At 46.0% G+C, this 19,811-nt stretch overlaps 1 protein-coding gene across 1 annotated transcript; it reads left to right on the top strand.

Annotated features, from left to right (window-relative positions):
* Nucleotides 1–6,510: 6,510 nt before the first annotated feature.
* Nucleotides 6,511–7,359, top strand: LOC145813294 (uncharacterized). The gene has a single exon (XM_082908585.1). It carries the CDS (start codon nt 6,511–6,513, stop codon nt 7,357–7,359), a length of 849 nt encoding a protein of 282 aa, XP_082764711.1.
* The last annotated feature ends 12,452 nt before the right edge of the window (nt 7,360–19,811 follow it).

Raw genomic sequence — 19,811 nt, 5'->3', positions numbered from 1 at the left:
GCTGTAGCACGTCCGCGAGGGACCTCACTACAGTTCGGACTCGATTTGTGTCACGGTTCTTAATCTGAACCAAAGAGTCTAAATCTGGCAAATCGTTTTGAGAAACAAATTTTTGAAAAGAAGTGCCAAATATGGACTGCTTTGCCAGATACAGAGTCGCCACCTAAATATTTTATTTTTGGGAGAATTTAGGAAACCCTGACTCGATGCCAAAGGCCACGTGTCCATCATCACCAAAGTTGCCTCGGCTCGGGAACTTGGGTACGATTGGGGAAGGTCAGCTATGAGCACCCCCTCTCGCCCGATCCGAAGATCGGCCTCTACTAACCATGATATCCGTTTTTGAAAACGTTATGTGTTCTTATTCCGGTTATTAGCCTAGAATTACTATGTTATGCGCACAGCAAACAAGTATAGACTAGATTGCCTAATTTGGGAATAAGCATTGCATATCCGATTGTTTTGGAAAAATGTTTTGGAATTTGCTACTCGCAAGTAGGCTAAAACACGGATTTCAATGAGTCATCCCAACTCAGACAATCCAACCTTCACCCACAGGCATTCAAGCAGTTATATCACATAAACAGCTAGCCTCATGGTAATCATGCTATCATGGCAACACTCACACGCATGCAAGGATGCTAAAGCATAAATACTTACATCGTACTCCATGCCAAAACAAAAACTAGTTAGTAATCACATGCATGATCCTAGTTCATGTTAAAAATGGCTAGTGCAACACATGCAAAGATGCAATCTAGACAGGCTCAGCTATTCTAAGATGGCATATGATGATGATACAACTAACATGTATTCAACTTGGAATTGAAGTACAATGCAGTTAGTATGATGCGCCGAGCCCGATACATGCAAGACAAATGTATGGATGCACGCATGCATAGCACAAGGTATGCTAAATTAAATATGCCCTAACACTAACCATCGAAAGCAGATAAGTAAAAAGGAGAAAGAAGTGGGGATTGGAAGACATGCACACACTCACGCACACTTATTACACAATTGCCCTCACTCGGAGGGTCCAAATAAATATTACAGTCCGAATAAATAATACTAAATTAATTATTACAAAATTTCTAATCTAATTAACAAATTAAATGCAAAGAGAAGATGGCCGCAGCCCCCGCCTCGGGATGCGTGAATGATGTATGCTTGGATTTATCTTCCCCCGAAAGCCCGTACCATACCACTGTTGCCTCTGTTTACACTGCCCTGCTTCTCTGAAAACTGCCAAAATCCTAGGACAGGTTCCCTGAACCCTATAGGACACCATCGGCTGAAGGGAATACCCACCGGCCATTGGACTTATCCATCAGCTGGGGTTTCATATTATCGGCCACCAATCCATGGCCGGTCGGCACTGTACAGTGCCGGTCGGCAAAAACTCCCTGCAGAAACTGGTTTTTGACAGCAACAAGGACAGACAGTGTATGGCATGGAATTTCAAGCAAATGTATGCGCGGGCACACTCCCTATCATGCAAGGGACTCAAGGGAGCATGACCCTCGACCCTCGGGCCATCAATTATGCATGATGGCCTAAGAGGCCAAGTTTTGCAACTTCGATATCAAATGAAATGCAAGCACAAAACACATCAAAGGGCCCCAACCCCTATCATGATTGATCAAGAGGCAAGGGATGCATGCTCAATGAAATGCAACCTAGGCATGGAGGCTAAGTATGCAACATGAACATGCAAATGAGCAATGTATACTAGGGGCGCAACCTAAACATGTAAGCAAACATGGCATGCAACAACATGTGATGATGGACTTAAACTAACATGGATAGCTCGCAAGCATGCCAAAATCAGTGGCCATTAGATGAAAATGAGACACTCGAAATGCGTGCACGCATGCACGCAAATCGAGGACCGAACCTAAGGCATCAAATGCCACTCTACCAAAGCATGGCAAGGCATGGAATATGGCATACAAGCATGTAATTCCAGCACTGAAATGTGATACAAAACAGCCCCGAATCATGGAAACATGTCACCCGATGCATGGAATGGCCCCGAAACACAAAACTAGGCATACGCATTGGCCTATAGCTATACAAAGCATGCATTATTTGATCATGAAGCATGAAGACAGATGCAAGATAGTCCCAAAACATGCATATTTCCAATTCAAAGCATGGCCAAAAGATGTTAGCAAGATGGACTAAAATAGCATGCAACTTTGACTAGCAAACATGGGTTGTATGGCAAGTATATGATGCACATGGAATCTCACCAAACCATCAAAAATCAGTGAATAAAACATGTGAAAATAGGCCCAAATAACCACTGATATGCAACCATGGCATGCAAAAATGATGAGTTACTTTAGAGGGCCATGCAAGGAGTTATTAAGCACATGCAAGATAGACATTTAGCAAGACCAAATCAACTCTAAAAATGACTTCTGAGGGTCCTAAAACCCACTGAAAAATGCCTGAACCGAGCCCAAGAAGTGTGCAAACATAGGCCCCTTTGTAAGGCCAAAAATGCAAGTAATGAAGACAATAAGGAGAGGGGATGGCCCTCTCCTTCTTAGGACCTTAAGACACCCTCCTCACCACTGAAATCCCTTAAGATTTCAGTGGTGAGGAGGCCTAAACAAGGTGGTCCCGGAGCTCACAAAAAATGCATAAAAATGAGGCCAAACAAGGCCTAAGAGGGGGTAGACAACCCCAAACACAAAAGTGTTCTTAAACAAACTTGAAAAGGACATAAAAACAAGACTTTTTTCAGTTATACACTAAGCTCAAAACAGAAAGAAAGACAGGCTAAAAGTCAATGCGAGATTGGGGAAAATAAAGCAAGAAACTCACCCTTGAAGAACACTTCAAGAACAGTTGGTCCAGCCACTCTTTTCTGACCAAAATCAGTCCAAAACCTTGAGAATCAACCCTCAATGTCTCTCAAACTCGAAGCAAGGTGTGGTAGTGTGTGTCTTAGTGCAAAACTAAGGTAAAAATGCACTTTTAGGCCACAAAACACACACAAGGGAGGAGAGAGAGTAAAATATAGAGAGAGAGGGTGTATATATCAGATATATATGTATAAGCTCTGGTTTTTCTTTCGAAACCACCAACCTCTAACAATGGAGGAGGAGAGGCCCTTAAATAGGCAAAGGAAATGGCTCTAAGCTTATAAGACAAGCTTAAGAGAAAGGGTCAAGGGGGACAAGAGGGCCAAGGCTTCTCACAGAAGCTAGGACAGGTGGTAAGCTTCTTGAGGAAGCCAAGATAAGGGGTCAAGGCTTCCTCAAGAAGCCTTGAGCAAAGGGTGCAAAAAAAAGGGGTCAATGGCTCAAAACAACCACCTATGTGTATGGGGGGACAGGTTTGTGCATCCTAGCTGGCACAGCTGGCATGCACCATGCCTGGAAGGTGCAAAAAGGTCAAACCGGCCAAAAAAGGAGGTCGTCGGCCAAAATGAATGGCCGGTCGGCACAATAAATTGCCAGTCGGCTAAATAGATTGCCGATAGATGCTTCCAAGGTCAAAAAATGGCTGGTGGGTGTCCAAATTGAAACTCCGGAAGTTAGCTTTCCAATGCCGCAAACCTTGCATTAAAATTCCTCCTGTGCAAAAAGTTATGCCCTTTTTGGTGAAGCCACGCAGATTCGATCCAACCGGGATGATGCCCAACTTCAACCAACCATATCTCCCCCACCCAGACTTGGCTTTAGGAGATTCTTGAGTGCAAAATGAAACCCCGGAAGTAAGCTTTCCAACGGTGGTGGCCTCATAGCTAAAATCCAAGTATGCAGATGAATAAGCCTGATTCAGCGAGGGTCGCTCGACTCTCTTCTACCCGGATCCTTGCCGAACTTCTTCTCCAACTTGTTTTCTCCCCTCTTCTCCTCTTTTCTTCAACTTCAAACCCCTAAGTAAGGTGTTTTGAAAGATTTTTCAAAGATTTCATCTCTCTTTCATTAATTTCCACTTTGTCCTTGCTCGGTTTATCAAAAAGCATATTATTTGACAAAATGTGAGTCTTAGAGCATCGTAGGAATTTTATTTCAAAAATGTTTTGAAAGAGAGGGTTTTAAAGTCTAAAAACCATCCAAAATAGCTTTGGTCCAAAATGGGGTGTGAAGTTGAGATTTGGCTCTCTCCTTGCCGAAGAAACTGAACTTTTGCCCTGCACACCTTTCTCCACCAAGTAAACCATCAGTAACGCCCAAGTCTTAAGGGCGGTCAAAAATGGGGTGTCTACGGTAGCTCACCATCATTGTGTTCTCAGGTCGATCAGAGTGAAGCGCAGCTTGGACACAAGGAGTACAGACAGCGATGGATATTTGGCCCCTGTAAAATTGGCACCGTCTATGGGGAGCTTTGACAGACAACCTTGTCCTCTAACCTCGTCCGATCACCCTTCATGGCGAATAACGACGACATTCCGCTATCCGCCATCGACGACATCACACCGGAGTCCGTTCGTAGAAAAGAGGGTCTTCCCTCCATCTCTAGCATGGCTAGTATGGAGACCTCTCTTGGAGAGCACCCTAGAGATGCGCGAGACAAGCACACAAGGAGCACAGACTGCTCACGTAGCCTTGACGGGCACCGGCGGCGAAAAGAGTCACACGCTCAGTGCCTGGAGCATAAGCTAAGAGATCAAGACACCATCATTTGAAGGATGACGGCGGAGATGGAGACACTAAAGCGGCAGGTCAAAAGGAAAGGGTTGCTGGAGTGGGTAACCACAGTGAGCGCACCCAACCCCGTCGCTCGGGTAGCCAGAACCAGTGTCACACGCCCTCACTCCCCATCACCAGAAGTTATGGGGTTGGAGACTCTGACCTGCCAGTAGAGAAGTCTTGCGCGCAAGACAACAGTTACCGTCCCTCACGTCCACTGACGACGTCGAGATATTCTTACTCCGCCTGTTCGGAGGACTTGAGGGATGTCTTAGAAAAGCGAGCGTGCAGACGGGAGGAGTAAAGGGTGCCGGCGTTGCAGTGGTTATCCTACGGAGGTCACACTAGTGAAAAAGTCGTGACGTCGCCACCCCGTCCAGTTGTACATGTCCTTTTAGACAAGGTTTTGGCAAGGCTGAGCGCCACCCCCTTCTCTCTTGAGATAGAGACCAGGCCGCTCCCCAAGGGCTTCCACCAGCCCAAGTTTACGCTCTATGACGGAAAAACCAATCCGTACATGTACGTAAGCCACTTCCAACAGGTCATAACTGAATATAGGTGTAACGACACTCTCATGTGCCTTATTTTCCCCTGTCGAGTTTGGACGAGTTAGGCCTGAAATGGTTTGAGAGGCTATTGGAGGAAAGCATCGAAAGGTGGCCGCAAATGGCGGAAGCATTCGTGACTCGATTCAAAACCAACACCAAAACGCCAAAGGAGGTTGACCACCTTCTGAGTGTCAAGATGGAGCCAGGCGACTCTCTCAAAGCATACAACGCCAAGTATTAGAAAACTTTCAACAAGATCCTTGATTGCCCGACCAACCTGGCAATCACTCAATATAAGCACAGTCTCCCGGTCAAACATAAACTGAGGGACTCGCTTACGATGAATCAACTAACTTCTATGGAGCTGTTGATGTAACGCATCAACAAGCACATCCGAGTAAAGGATGATGCGACCACGGCCACCGCGAAGACGAATCTGGTGGCAAAGGACAAAAGGGTGGCTGGAAAAGTCCACACGGTCAGATAGGAGACAAACCGTCCAAGTGACCGCGTAAGAGAATCAGGCCATGGTTCGGATCGTAGAAACTAGGGCAAAGGTTGCCGCAAGACCGAGCTGATTATCCACGCGATACCACGGCAGATGCGAATAGAAAGTTGAATGTCTGAACAAGCATCACCACGGTTTTTAAAATCCCAATTTACCGCATTCTTATCTAAATCCGTGATGAGGTTTACGTCCAATTTCTAGCCAAGTTGGGCAATGCGCAGAAGGGCTTCAATCCGCGGTATCGTTGCACCTTTCATAGTGAGCGAGGGCACCGTATAGAGGACTGTTTGCCCTTGAAACAACACTTGGAGAAGTTGGTTGCTGCTGGTCACTTGGACCGTTACATCGATAGGGGCGTCAAAGCCGCGCACCATGCTCCGGCTGAGCCAAGTGGTTTGGCCGCCCTAGAAGCACCCCCCAAGGAGTGGTCAATGTGATCCATGGTATCGTTGAGCCAGTGCGGGTATGCGAGCTCCGAGGGATGATCAAAAAAGCAGAACATATGAGGGAAGTCCTGTCAGTCCAACCTACGGTCAAAAGAGACAAGACTGAGGAGAAAAATGTGCTCAGCTTCTCAAGCAGGGATCTTGAGCGCATTCAAATGCCGTATAATGGCGCTCTGGTGGTCACCCTCCGCGTCAGGGACTTTCATGCTAAGCGCATTTTGATCGACCAAGGTAGCTCGGTCGAGATCATGTACTACGACGCCTTTAAGCAGCTCAAACTCAAAGATACAGATTTGGCTCCGGCAACTTCATCACTGGTTGGTTTCAACTCACAACCGGAGTGGCCCTTCGAAAAGATGATCCTACCGGTCAAAGCCGGATCTGTGGTCAAGCAGGTGGAGTTCTTGGTGTTAAAGGTACCTTCCACATACAATCTGATCCTGGGCAGGGGATGGCTTCACGCCATGCAGGCTGTGGCGTCGACCTACCACCAAGTTATGCGGTTCCCCTCTGCTGCGGGGGTGATTAAAGAGATTTGGGGCGATCAGGTCATGGCTAAACAGTGTTTCGTAGCAGTTAATGGGAGTCGAGCTGCCAAAGGTTTCGTGCAAATGATCGAAGGCTCGAAAGATCAAAGTGTCCTGGATGATGTGGGCACTAGGGCCGAAGAAAAGGCCATTGAAGATCTGGTGGAGGTCCAGATCAGCAAAGACAATCCAGACAAGTCCTTCCTGTTAGGATCCAGCTTGACCGCACAAGAACGGCTGGAGATGGTGGAGTTCTTGGTGGCGAATATTGAAGTATTTGAATGGATGCCTTACGGCATGCCAGGCTTCGATCCAAGCTTTATTTGCCACCAACTCAATGTCTTCCCAGACGCTCGGCCTGTCATTCAAAGAACGCGGAGATTAGCCCTTCATCACGCCGAGGTAGTGGCAGAGGAGGTCAAAAACTTGCTCGAAGCTAGGGCAATCCAGGAAATGCACTGCCCTCGATGGGTTTCTAACATAGTCGTGGTATCCAAGAAGAATAGGAAATGGCGAGTGTGCGTTGACTACAAGACGGTCAACCGAGCTTGTCCTAAAGACAGTTTTCCTTTGCCTAGAATCGACCAGCTTGTGGACCTTACAGCCGGACACAACCGACTCAGTTTCTTGGATGCATATCGCGGTTATCACCAGATCGCCATGCATGAGCCTAACTAGGAGATTACCTCTTTCACAACACCAAAGGGATTGTTCTGCTATAGAGTCATGCCTTTTGGCTTGTAAGGGCGACTTTCCAAAGAATGGTGACCAAAATGTTCGCCCCACTACTCGGTCGCACGATGGAGGCTTACATCGATGACATGGTGGTCAAAAGCAAACACGAGGCCGACCACATGGCTGACTCGGTAGAGATGTTCACCATTCTTAAACAACACGAGTTACATCTGAATGCGTCAAAATGTGCCTTCGATGTGGGATCTGGAAAATTCCTGGGCTTTTTAGTACCAACCGCGGCATTGAGGCGGACCCTACCCATATCAAAGCCATACGGGAATTGAAGTAGCCCAACTCGGTAAAGGACGTGTAACATCTTACCGATATGGCAGCCACGCTTAACCAATATATAAGTCGGTCATTAGATCATTGCCATCCTTTTTTCTAAACCCTGAAATCCAAGTTTTCCTAGGACGAAGACTATGACAGAGCCTGGCCGAGCTAAAGACATATCTATCTTCCGCTCCACTCTTGGTCACGCTGAAGCATGGCAAGAACCTTTACCTTTATCTGGCTATTTCTCAACATGCTGTCAACGCGGTACCCGTTCGAGTAGAAGGCATCCAACATCTCCCAACCTTCTACATGAGCAAAACCTTGCTACTGGCAGAGTCAAGATACTTAACGCTGGAAAAACTTGCTTTGGCACTAATGATGGCCTCCAGGAAATTGGCGCACTACTTTCATGCTCACACAATCGTGGTGTTGACCGAATTCCCCTTGAAAGCCTTATTTAATCGGCTAGATTTCTCCGGCTGAATTCTGAAGTGGGCAATCAAATTGGGGCAATTCGACGTCAAGTTCCAACCCCGAACCGCCATCAAAGCCTAAGCATTGGCCGATTTTGTTGCCGAATTCTCGCCAGGAATTCACCCGATATACCCGGTGGATCTCACCGAGGCAGTCGGGCTAAAGGGAGTAAGCACCGCGAAAATTGCACAACCGAATGATGATGGCGACGCAGAAGTTGCGTGCCTGTCTACAAACTCATCACTTGAAGGTTTACTTCAGCCTGGCAATGCGATGTTGGATTTGGGAATAACAGGTCAACCTGTTGGATCTAGTGCCGCACCGCCGAGGGGGGATGAAAGCACGTCTGTTGCAATCGTCAACGGCGAGCTTATAGCAGAAATAGCCGAGCAGTCGAGCAACCACGATCACCTCAACCTTCAAGCATCCCAAGATCCCTCAAAATGCTGGAAACTTTTCATTGGCGAAATGTGGAAACTTTTTGTAGATGGCGCCTCAAACCGGCACAGAGCCGGGTTAGGCATAGTTTTGATCTCACCAGACGGACTAACCATCAAACATTCTATCATGCTCAGGTTCCCAGCATCAAACAACGAAGCTGAGTACGAAGCACTGCTAGCCGGACTGAAAAGCATACTCCAATTGCACGTATCTGAGCTGATGGTCTACAGCGACTTTCAACTCGTTGTAAACCAAGTGTCTGGAGAATATGAAGCCAAAGATGACAGAATGGCCAAATACCAAGCCTTAGTGAGAGAACACATCAAGAAATTCCAAGCAATAAGAGTCCAACAAATTGACCGTGAAGATAACGGCCGAGCAGATGAGTTGGCCGACCTAGCTTCCATAGTCAATAAACCAACTCCCAGCCCTCTCTTGATTGAATTTCTTCTAAGACCCAGCATTGAAGACTCAGAGCAGATAGAAGCATTCTGCACTGAGCATGGTCCTTCTTGGATGGACCTCATCATCTTTTTCCTTAAAGAATGGATGCTGTTGACCGACAAAAAGGAAGCACACAAAGTCTGGGTGAAGTCTGAGCAGTTTTGGCTCTCTCCATCTGGCGCTTTGTATAAGAAGTCATTCACCGGTCCATACCTTAAGTGTGTTCATCCAAACAGCGTTAAGGCTTTCCTTTACGAGATCCACGAAGGCATGTGCGGAAGTCATATCGGAGGGAGATCTTTAGCCTACTGTGCTATTTCGCAGGGATACTGGTGGCCATACATACAGGCAGATGTGCAGAAATATGTTAGAAAATGCGAGAAATACCAGAAGTTTGCCCACCAAATTCACCAGCCGGCTAGGGAACTCCTCTCCCTCACGAGTCCTTGGCCTTTCTTAATGTGGGGGCTTGACATAGTTGGACTACTCCCGACAGCGTCGGGCAACTGCAAGTTTTTCATTGTGGCAACAGACTACTTCACCAAATGGGTTGAAGCCGAGCCCTTGGCGACTATCAAAAAAAAGGATGTCAAGAAGTTTGTTTGACAGAACATGATTACGCGGTTTAGCGTCCCCAAGGCTTTGATCTCTGACAATGGCACCCAATTTGACGGACAGTAGTTCAGAGGATTTTGTGAGGAATTGAAGATATAATTCTACAATTCCACCCCGGCCTACCCTCAGTCCAACGGCCAAGCCGAAGCGTCGAACAAGACCATTTTAGATGAATTGAAGAAAAGGCTAGAGAAAGCCAAAGGCAAGTGGGCTGAGGAACTTCCTAGTATCCTCTGGGCGTACCGGACAACTTCGAGACGCTCGACCGGGGAAATTCCTTTTGCCTTGGCATATGGCATGGAGGCAGTCATCCCATTGGAGATCGGCATGCCTACTCTCTGTAGTGAAAATTTTGAGCCCGATTTGAATGCTGACGCCATCGCCCTGGAATTGAACCTAGCTGACGAGCCTCGCGACAAGGCATTAATCCACGTGGCCGTATATCAACAAGAATTGTCTAGAAAATACAATAAAATAGTGCACCCCAGACCGTTTTAAGTCGGGAACTAGGTTTTAAGAAAGGTGGTGGGCAACACTCTGGTGCTGGGCGATGGAAAGCTAGGGGCAAACTGGGAAGGGCCTTACAGGATAATCGGACTGGCAAGCAAGGGGGCATACCACCTAGAGGACTTGGATGGCAAAAATGTACCCCGGCTATGGAACACGGCCAATCTCAAGCTGTATTATTTTTAGTCTCTATTTTTTTAATGTAATTTTTTGTAAAGGGACAAGTTTCCCCTCCATTTACCAATGTAATCCTCTCAGTCATTATGTGAATTCACGAATGCAATATGTAATAGAAATGAAGTATTTTACATAGGAAGTTTGTTGTGATTGAAGAAATGTAGTGCACTAGAGGCAACTGCCTCTAAAGCCAAAATGTTTTACCCCGACTAAAAGAGATAATGAATTGTTCAACTCTGAGATTTTAGCCGAGATGTTTTATCCCGACTAGAAGAGATGATGATTTGTTCAACTCTGAGATTTAGCCGAGATGTTTTATCCCGGCTAGAAGAGTTGATGATTTGTTCAATTCTGAGATTTAGCCGAGATGTTTTATCCCGGCTAAAAGAGATGATGATTTGTTCAACTCTAGGATTTTAGCCGAGATGTTTTACCTCAGCTAAAAGCATTGATGATTTGTTCAACTCTAGGATTTTAGCCGAGATGCTTTATCCCAGCTAAAAGAGTTGATGATTTGTTCAACTTTGAGATTTAGCCGAGATGTTTTATCTCGGTTAAAAGAGATGATGATTTGTTCAACTCTAGGATTTTAGCCGAGATGTTTTACCCCGGCTAAAAGCGTTGATGATTTGTTCAACTCTAGGATTTTAGCTGTGATGTTTTACCCCAACTAAAAGCGTTGATGATTTGTTCAACTCTGAGATTTTAGCCGAGATGTTTTATCCCGGCTAGAAGAGTTAATGATTTGCTCAACTCTGGGATTTAGCCGAAATGCTTTACCCCGGCTAATTGAGCTGATGAATTGTTCAACTCTGCGTTTTTAGCTGAGATGATTTTGCTCGGCCGAAGAAGTTAACAAATTATTTAACTTTGGGATCTTAGCCAAGACGATTTTGCTTGGTTACGAGTCAGTGAGGAGTGGATGTTTTGTTCCAGTCTTTTAAGACCGAGATAATTTTCTCGGTTCAATCAATATGTAACATGCCGGGCACGCATAGCGCGATTACAAAATAAAAAACAACATACATTACAAGAATGCAAGCGAAATGCGAACAATTTTTCATTGATGGAGAATTTTAGTGCATAAAGTGGGGCTTATAGCCTGGTTACAAAAATTTAAATCAAAAAGCTACACTAATGGGGAGAGGTCGGCAAACTCGTCCCCGGCCCCCTCCGTCACGGCTTCCAGGTTGACAACCGCAGCCTTTTCTTTCTCGCACAGGCTCCTTCTGGACGGCCTCATCCTCGGCCTTTTTTTCCTCCTTTTTTTGTAAAGAGTTTAAGACTTTGTTGGCATAAGGTATCAAATAGGCCAACAGGAAGGCATGAGGAGAAGAGGCAAACACCTCGGTCTCAGATCCTTGGCCGAGATTTTCACAAGTAGCCTTCCAATCGAACTTGAAGTAGATGTCCTTGGTGGCTTCGACTTGCTTGATGTAACTGTCTTCAGCCTCTTTGAAACCGAGATTGTTGGCCTCATCCATGGCGGCCTTCTTTGCTTGCTTTTCAGCTTCTAGTTCGGCCTTCAGTGCGCCCCTCTCTTGCTCGGCCCTACCAAGCTGGCCAAGGAGTCTGGCATTGTCAGCGCTGGCAATTTCAAGAGAAGACTTAGCCCGACCAAGCTCAGCAGAGACATTTTTACCGGCATTATTTAGCTCGGTAACCTTGTGGCGTAGGTTGACAATGCGGTCCATGAGCATGTGCTGTTTGTGGATGGCCTGTAAAAGGAAGGGTGTTAGCCGAAATAGGAAGATTAACCGAGCAGGGACTTGGTAAGATTTTGAAACGTACCCTCGTCATGGACTTGACCGTTGATTTCACGAGCCAAGTGTCAGGAACATGATCGCTCCCGGTCACGTCGCTCAGCAACAACAGTGCCTTCGATAAGTCGAAGGCCAAGAGGTGCTCCTTGTCCCCATTGACAGACGCAGTGGTCGGGATCTCTTTGCCCCGGTGTTTGAGCTCTGGCTTCCACGGTGTAGCTGGCTCGGCTTCCTGCGCTGTTTGGTCAGTGCTTAGCTCGGCCACAAGCTTGGCTGAGGGGTCGGCTGACTGGGCTCACTCCCAGCGCGGTGGGACTCATGAAGGATAGTCGTGGAAGCCAGGGCGATCACGGTCCCCGAGCTCTGGCTGACGAAGGGGACAGGAGCTGGCATGCTCGGTAGCTCGGTGGAAGTAGCGGTAACCAGATTCTTAATCTTTCTCCTCTTCGCCATTTCTTTTTCCTCGGTTAGTCGTATAAGTGGCACGTCTGGCAAACTTGGGTCAGGCGGAGGAGAAAAAGCCCGGAGAAAGTCTGTGACCTTGCTCCTACGCGGTGCTGAATAACGATAGGAGGGGACGTAACCGAGGAGATCGTGCCAATCTTGGTGACGGTATCTCAGCACGGCCCTAATTGCCTCATCGTTGGGATACTGGTAGTTGGCTTGCAATTCTTCAATAGCTGCAAAACAAAAAAGAAGTAATTAGCTCGGCACGAACAATTTTAGTAAAAGAGATCAGTTGGGAAGATGGGCTTACAAGATGAACCAAAGTTCTTGCTGATGTACTAACCGGGAACATCAGCTGTTTTGTAGTTACCGGTCATCGTTCATGTCCTTGTCCGGCGTGCCCATCACTAATCGTTTCCTACCCGGCCTTATTTTCAGGTAATAGTTGAAGCTGTCTTTTGTTTGACCGAACGTGTATTGACTCAAGATCTCAGTTAGGCCCAGACTTAAACCGAGCCGGTTGTTCAACTCGGTCACGCCGTTTATGATTATAAAGGTGTTGGTAGATACTTACGTGGGAGCTAGCCTGGTACGTCTTAAGAATTCGCACATGAGGGGCTACACCGGGAAGCGTAACCCTCCCTCGATCATGCTTAATACAGTGAAGGGGCAAGATTCTAATCTGCCCCACAGATTAATGTGCTCTTCATCGAGCTCCAAGTCTACGTCGAAGGGGATGCTGTACTCCTTGCGGAACGCGGCAAGGGCGCCCGACGTGTCTACAAGGAAGCGGTAGCACTCCATGAAGGACCGGCTTGTTCAGCTCGGTAGAATTGGTTTGATTAAATTTTGCACAGCGGCTACTCAGTCTTTGAGAGCCCTTGTGTTGGTGTTTAGTCCCCTAGGACTCTGTAGTTAAAAGCCAAGTGTAAGTGATAGCGCGGTCGCGCAAACAAGCTTGACTTCACCCGGTCACTTTAGGCGCAACAGCACCTCAGCCTAATTGGGTGAACTCAACAGCTCAGTCGCTCGAAGCGGACCAGATATTAACCCGGTCGAGCGGCCCAGCTGTAGACACCCCATTTTTGACCGTCCTCAAGGCTTGGACGTCATCGTTTGAACACGCGATGATTATCCATGCTTGTGCTTGTTTTGAGTTTCGAAAAGTCTTGGCTGCGCGCCTTGCCTTAGAATCTCTTAACTTCTCTATTTTGTGCTTGGTTGCACCAAGAGCTTGTGGATGTGTTCCAGAGGGAAGGGGGTAGCCTGTCGACCAAGTCTCCTGTCCACCGGCCACCTTGATTTTCAATCGGCCAAATGTGATGGCCGGTCGGCCAGTTTGACTGCTGGTCAACCACTTTTATGGCCGGCCGGCCAAGTGTGGTTTTCAACAGATATCTCTGTAGACAGCTGGCAGCTGTCATTTTAGGCCATACCCCAGCCCATACCTGGACGTGGGAGTTCTGAGGAGCTGCAGATTGATATATTTCTATATCAATCAAGCTCTCTAACATACAAGAAAGAGATATACAATTTTGAGCAAAAAAATCTCTCTCTCTCTCTCTCTCTCTACATTTTCTACCTCTCTCTCTAAGGTTTAGGGCTTGTTTGTGCTTAAAAGTGCATTTTCTTTGCACTTTTGCATACAAACACCTAGTTCTCTACTCCCTTTATTGAGCTAAGGTCCTTGGAGGTGATTTTGAGGTGATTTGAAGCCCTTTTTTGGTTCAAAAGTTGCTGATTTGCTGCTGTGCTTCAAGGGTGAGCTTTTACCTCTTTTAAGCCTTGTTTTCATAGCTTGTTTTTCCATACTTGCAACTATTTTTGAGCTTAACATATGACATAGAAAAGTCTTGTTTTTATCTACCCTAAATAGTTTCTTAAGGGTGTTTTAAGCTTTGGGGTTGTTTGACCCCTCTTAAGGCTTGTTTGACCCTTGTTTTGTGCCATTTCGGTTATGCTCCGAGACCTTTGTGTTTGGGCCTCCTCACACTGAAATCTTGAGGGAGTTTACTGATGAGGATGGTGCCTTGAGGTCCTAAGAAGGAGAGGGCCACCCCCTCTCTGTGTTGTCCTTGAAAAGGGCCATTTTTGCCTCTTGATGGAGCATCTTGTTTAAGTGTATGTTGGCCATGCTTTAACTGATTTTTGTGCTTATTATGTCAGAATATAGCTCTGTTTTCAGTTGTTTTGGACACACCTTGCATGCCTTGCATACATGTCTTGTAATGCCACATTTTTGCCTTAACATGCTTTAGGTGTAGACCCTTGTTCTAGCATGATTTAGGCTTAGCTTTGTGAAGCTTACATGCATATTTTGATGTGCTAAAGGACTGTTTTAGGTCATTTGAGTCATTCAAGTCTTGCTTTGTATAGCTACCATGCAATCCCTCTTGAATACCTTAAGCTTTGGCCTCTCTAGCATGCATTACTTGCATTGTTTCAGTGGTTTGGAACCACTTACCATGTTATTTCAGTCCTTATAACATGCTTGTATCCTTGCCTTTGATGCCTCTTTGATGCCTTATGAGGTTGTGCCTTGTGCTCCATGTTTGGTCATTGTGCATGCCCTTGAATTTAAGTCATTTAGATGCCATCTAAGTGGTCTTTAGGCTTTGTTTTAATATGTTAAAACTCTGTTTTGATCATTTAATTCATGCCATGTTTGGTTTTGCTAAGGGTAGTTCAATACCTCCTTAGCTTGCCTCAAGTACTTGGACCATTATTGCATGCTTTGCTTGTTTTGATTACTTGGTTTGGCACCTCTCTTTCATGCAATTTCAGAGCTTATGATACATGCCATATGCCCATGTTTGTCCTCCTTTAAGTGTGCTTAAAGGTTTCTTATTTGATACTTAAGTGTTGACCCATCAACATGTACATGTGTGTGTGTGTTGGCTCTCATTTCCATAGCATTAGCCACTGTTTTAGGCTTGTTTAAGGGCTCCCTAATTTAGTTTAAGTCCACCCTTTGGCATGTTGTTGCATGCCTAGCTTATGACATGTTGTTGCATGTTGAAATGATGTTGCATTTGGCACGTATTCTCCTCTTTGTTTTGGTTGCTTAACATGCCATATGTTTTGCATTCTTGTGTGTTGACATTCGGCGTTGTATGCTCATTTAACTTGCATGCTTGTTATATGCCTTGCATGCTTCCCATATGCTCATGTTGCATGCCTAGTTAACATACTTTGGTTGCATTGCATTTACATGCATCTTTCGCCTCTTGATCAAGCCATGATAGAGGCTGAAAGTCCCTTTGTTTGCTTATTTGCATTACATTTCATTTAAAATCAAAGTGCATACTTGGTTTCTTGGGCCATCATGCATTGAAATGCGCGATTGATGGTCTGAGAATCGAGAACCGTGTCCCTTTGAGTCATAAACATGATAGGGGATATGCTGGTGCATACATTTGTTTGAAATACATTGCCATGCCTTGCCTGCCCTCTGCTGCTGTCAAACAAGTTTCAGCAAGAAGAATCGGCCGACTAGCAGTGTTGGGTGCCGACAGGCAAAATAGGTTTGGCCGAGGGCATAAGTTTGTGGCTGGTGACCATTCTCCATGGCCGGTGGTGTTCTCACTCAGCCGGTAGTGTTCCACAACACTCAGAGAAGCAACCTTGGGAGTTGTGCAATTTTCAGAGAAGCAGAACAGTCAAAGCAGAGGCAAACTTGTGCGTGGCGTTGGATTTCCGAGCAAACCCGAGCACGCGCGCATTGGATCCTCTTCCCGAGGCCTTTACTGCTTTCTTAGCTTAGTTAATTTGCTTAATTAATTAGGTGGTCTGTAATAATTAATTAGCTTGTAGGTTAATTAATTTGTATTATTCTTTTGGTCCCTCCGAACGATGGTGAATTTGTAATAAGTGTGGGTGCATGTGTGCATGTCTTCCAACCCCCACTTCTTTCTCCCTTTTACTTACCTGCTTTGATGGTTAGTATTAGGACATGTTTACTTTAGCATACTTTATGCTATGCATGCGTGCATCATTCATTAGTCTTGCATGCACCAGGCTCGGCGCATCATACTAACTGCATAAGCATTTCAAATCTAACTTGAATACGTGCTACTTGTGCATTTTCACATGTCATTTATAGACTAGCCGAGCCTACTCTAGTGACATTCCGTATGCGTTGCATTAGCCATCTTAAACTAGGGTCATGCATATGATTACTAACTAGTTTCTGTTTTGGCCTGGAGTACTAAGTGAGCTCTTTATGCTTTAGCATCTCACATGAGTGTGAACGTTAAAATAATAACATGATTACCATGAGGTTAGCTGCTTATGTGATATAAACTGCTTGAATGCCTGTGGGTGGAGGTCGAATTACCTAAATTGGCATAATGCATTAAAACTGTGAGTTTTAAGCCCACTAGATAGTGGCAAAACCATCTTTTCTACAGCCCACTTGAGGGTGGCAAAATCCACATTTCAGCCTACTTGCGAGTAGCAAACCATTTTCAAAACAAGCATGAAATGTTTTGTTCCAATTTAGGCGATTTGGTCTATACTTGTTTGCTGTGCTCATAACATAGTAATTCTAGGCTAATAACCGGAATAAGAACACATAACGTTTTCAAAAACGGATATCACGGTTAGTAGAGGCCGATCTTCGGATCGGGCGAGAGGGGGTGCTCATAGCTGACCTTCCCCAATCGTACCCAAGCTCCCGAGCCGAGGCAACTTTGGTGATGACGGACACGTGGCCTTTGGCACCGAGTCAGGGTTTCCTAAATTCTCCCATAAAAAATATTTAGGTGGTGACTCTGTATCTAGCAAAGCAGTCCATGTTTGGCACTTCTTTTCAAAAATCTGTTTCTCAAAATGATTTGCCGGATTTGGACTCTTTGGTTCAGATTAAGAACCATGACTATCTGAGAGTCCTGAATTGTAGTGAACCCAAAACGAACAGAACCGGGGGGGAACTCGTCCTCCCGGGGTGTTCGGGGACGTCTACAGTTTCTGGCGACTCCGCTGGGGATTTAGAGAGCTCGACTCAAACTCGTGATATCCTGTTTTGATTTTATTTATGTGTCTCTTTGCATTGCATGTGCATTGGTGCGCCTAGGACACCGTGTTTGCCATCTGTCATTCCTGAACGATTTGCTGGAGGGTTGACTTTGTCAAAGCATGCCATAAGGCTGACCAGTTAAGGACTCTGACAGTATGGGAACACAAACCCCGGCTTTACTAGGGCACCCTTTTCGACCATTCGACCTAGTGCATATTCGGAAACCATAGTGACCATTCCAAGCTAGGACAGGTTGCTTACCCGATTATAGGTTGTTTGAAACCGCTGCGTGCGTAGTGAAACCCTAGCTCCTGACAAAATAGGACAGGGAAACCCTACTCCAACATAGGGGTGTTTTGGCTCTTACTTGCTTGTTATGTGCTGTCAGAGTGTGTCTCTACAGGTTGTGTGTATCAGTTTGCAAGTCTGAGTATCAGGCCTGGCGGCATCAGTATTTTGGGGCAATCAGTTTTACCTGAGGGTATCGGTTTACAGGCAGAATTTGGGGCAGAATTCAGTAAAGATTCAAATCTGTTTTGGCGAAATCAGGCTGAGATGCTGTCTGTTTTCTCTTTTGCTAGGTAGTCTGGGAACCATAGCTTCAGAAAGCTCCGATATCCCCCGGGTACATTGGACTAGTGCTGATAGACTTTGTTAGGTCAGGAATTCAATTCAAGGGCAACCAGTGTTCTTTCGCTGAGGTAAGGCAAAGAAAGGCCAGTTAGGGCTCACTGATCCATCTAATCCGTCAGTCGCCAGTCACATCACCTTTGTTCAGACTCAGCAGACCATGATGGCACAGGGTTCTGAAGAATTTGTGGCCGTGATAGCAGCGTTAAATCAGGGAACTGCCATGCAGGTTGAGACCAGTATTGAAATGCAGCGTCCATCTGGAGCATCTGCCTCACATCCAGCTTTGGGACCCCAGCCAAACTTTGACCCACTTCCGCCAGTTGAAGATTTGCAGTTTCCGAATCCTCGAGAAAGGTTGACTCAAGCTCAGGTGCTCAGACCCCTGGTGCAGCCTAATGAGAGGCTTTATTCCCTTGATGTTAATGAGCTCAATCCGACTACAGTGAAGATTGCGAACCTTGAGAAGCAAATCAAAAAGGCATAGGTCCTTAACTCCATTCCCGACATTGAGGATGGGCACACCAAGGCTGCCGTTCGGCTCCTAGACAGATTCAAAATGCCATATATCGACCGTTTCGACGGGTCTGGAGATCCAATGGTACATATCCGACTTTTCTTGGATGTCCTGAAGTCGATGGGTCTAACTAAGCCACAGAAACTCTCTCTGTATGGAAGAACCCTGTCAGGTGTAGCAGCCACTTGGTACGCTAAGTTGGAAGATAAAGTGAAGCAAAACTGGGAAGAACTGGCTGAGGCCTTTGTCGATTAGTATTCCTACAATACCCAAGTTGAAATGACCGTGCAAGAGCTTGAAACAACCCACCAGAACCCAACAGAGCCTTTTGTGGAATTTGTTGCAAGATGGAGAGCAAAGGCAGCACAGATGACAGATCGGCCTTCCGAGAGGAATCAAGTGCAGATGATGGTGCGAAACCTCGAGCATGATATGTTGCAAAAGTTGATAGTCGCTCCACTATTCACTTTCAAAAGTTTGCATGAACTGGGGGTTCAAGTCGAGAATGCGTTCAACAGCGGGATCATTCCCAGAACAAGTGAACTGACAAGGAGGGCGATTGCAGGAAGCACCAACGCTGGTAGTAGCACTATTCCCAAACCCACCGAAATCAATACAGTCGCCATAGCCGACCCTTTTGCCAATCCAAGCCTACAAACCATCGGCCCAGCCCGAGCTCAGGGCAGAACTTTCACCCCTCTCTATATGAGCCTGACGAGCGCACTAAAAGTCTTGATGGAAAGAGGGTATCTCAAACCCCTCGAAGAGGTGGTTTGTGTGTGTACCATCAAAGAGGTGGTTTGTGTCGGCGCCATGACCGCGCTGCTGATGGTATCTCAAACCCCTCACGTCTATACACTCATAGTTCTGTATGACCGTTCTATGTTAGAGGTGGTTTGTGTGTGTCCATGCCTTTCCTAGGATTTGGTTTGGCCGCTTGCCATATCCATTGTATATATTACATTGTAGTGTAATTTTTGCATCCAGCATTAGGATCATTGGTCTTTCTTCAGCGGGTCATTTCCCCACTTATGTCATTCCACCCAATTACTTGTTCTTGTGTCTGTCTACATCACTCATAGTTCTG

Source organism: Camellia sinensis, chromosome 15, assembly GCF_055761805.1.
Source record: "Camellia sinensis isolate YWXY chromosome 15, ASM5576180v1, whole genome shotgun sequence".
NCBI lineage: Eukaryota > Viridiplantae > Streptophyta > Magnoliopsida > Ericales > Theaceae > Camellia > Camellia sinensis.
This window is presented reverse-complemented; position numbering and strand designations above follow the sequence as displayed.

Excerpts from the sequence above, each read along its gene's own strand:
- LOC145813294 (XM_082908585.1), top strand. The coding sequence starts at position 6,511 with ATGATCCTACCGGTCAAAGCCGGATCTGTGGTCAAGCAGGTGGAGTTC.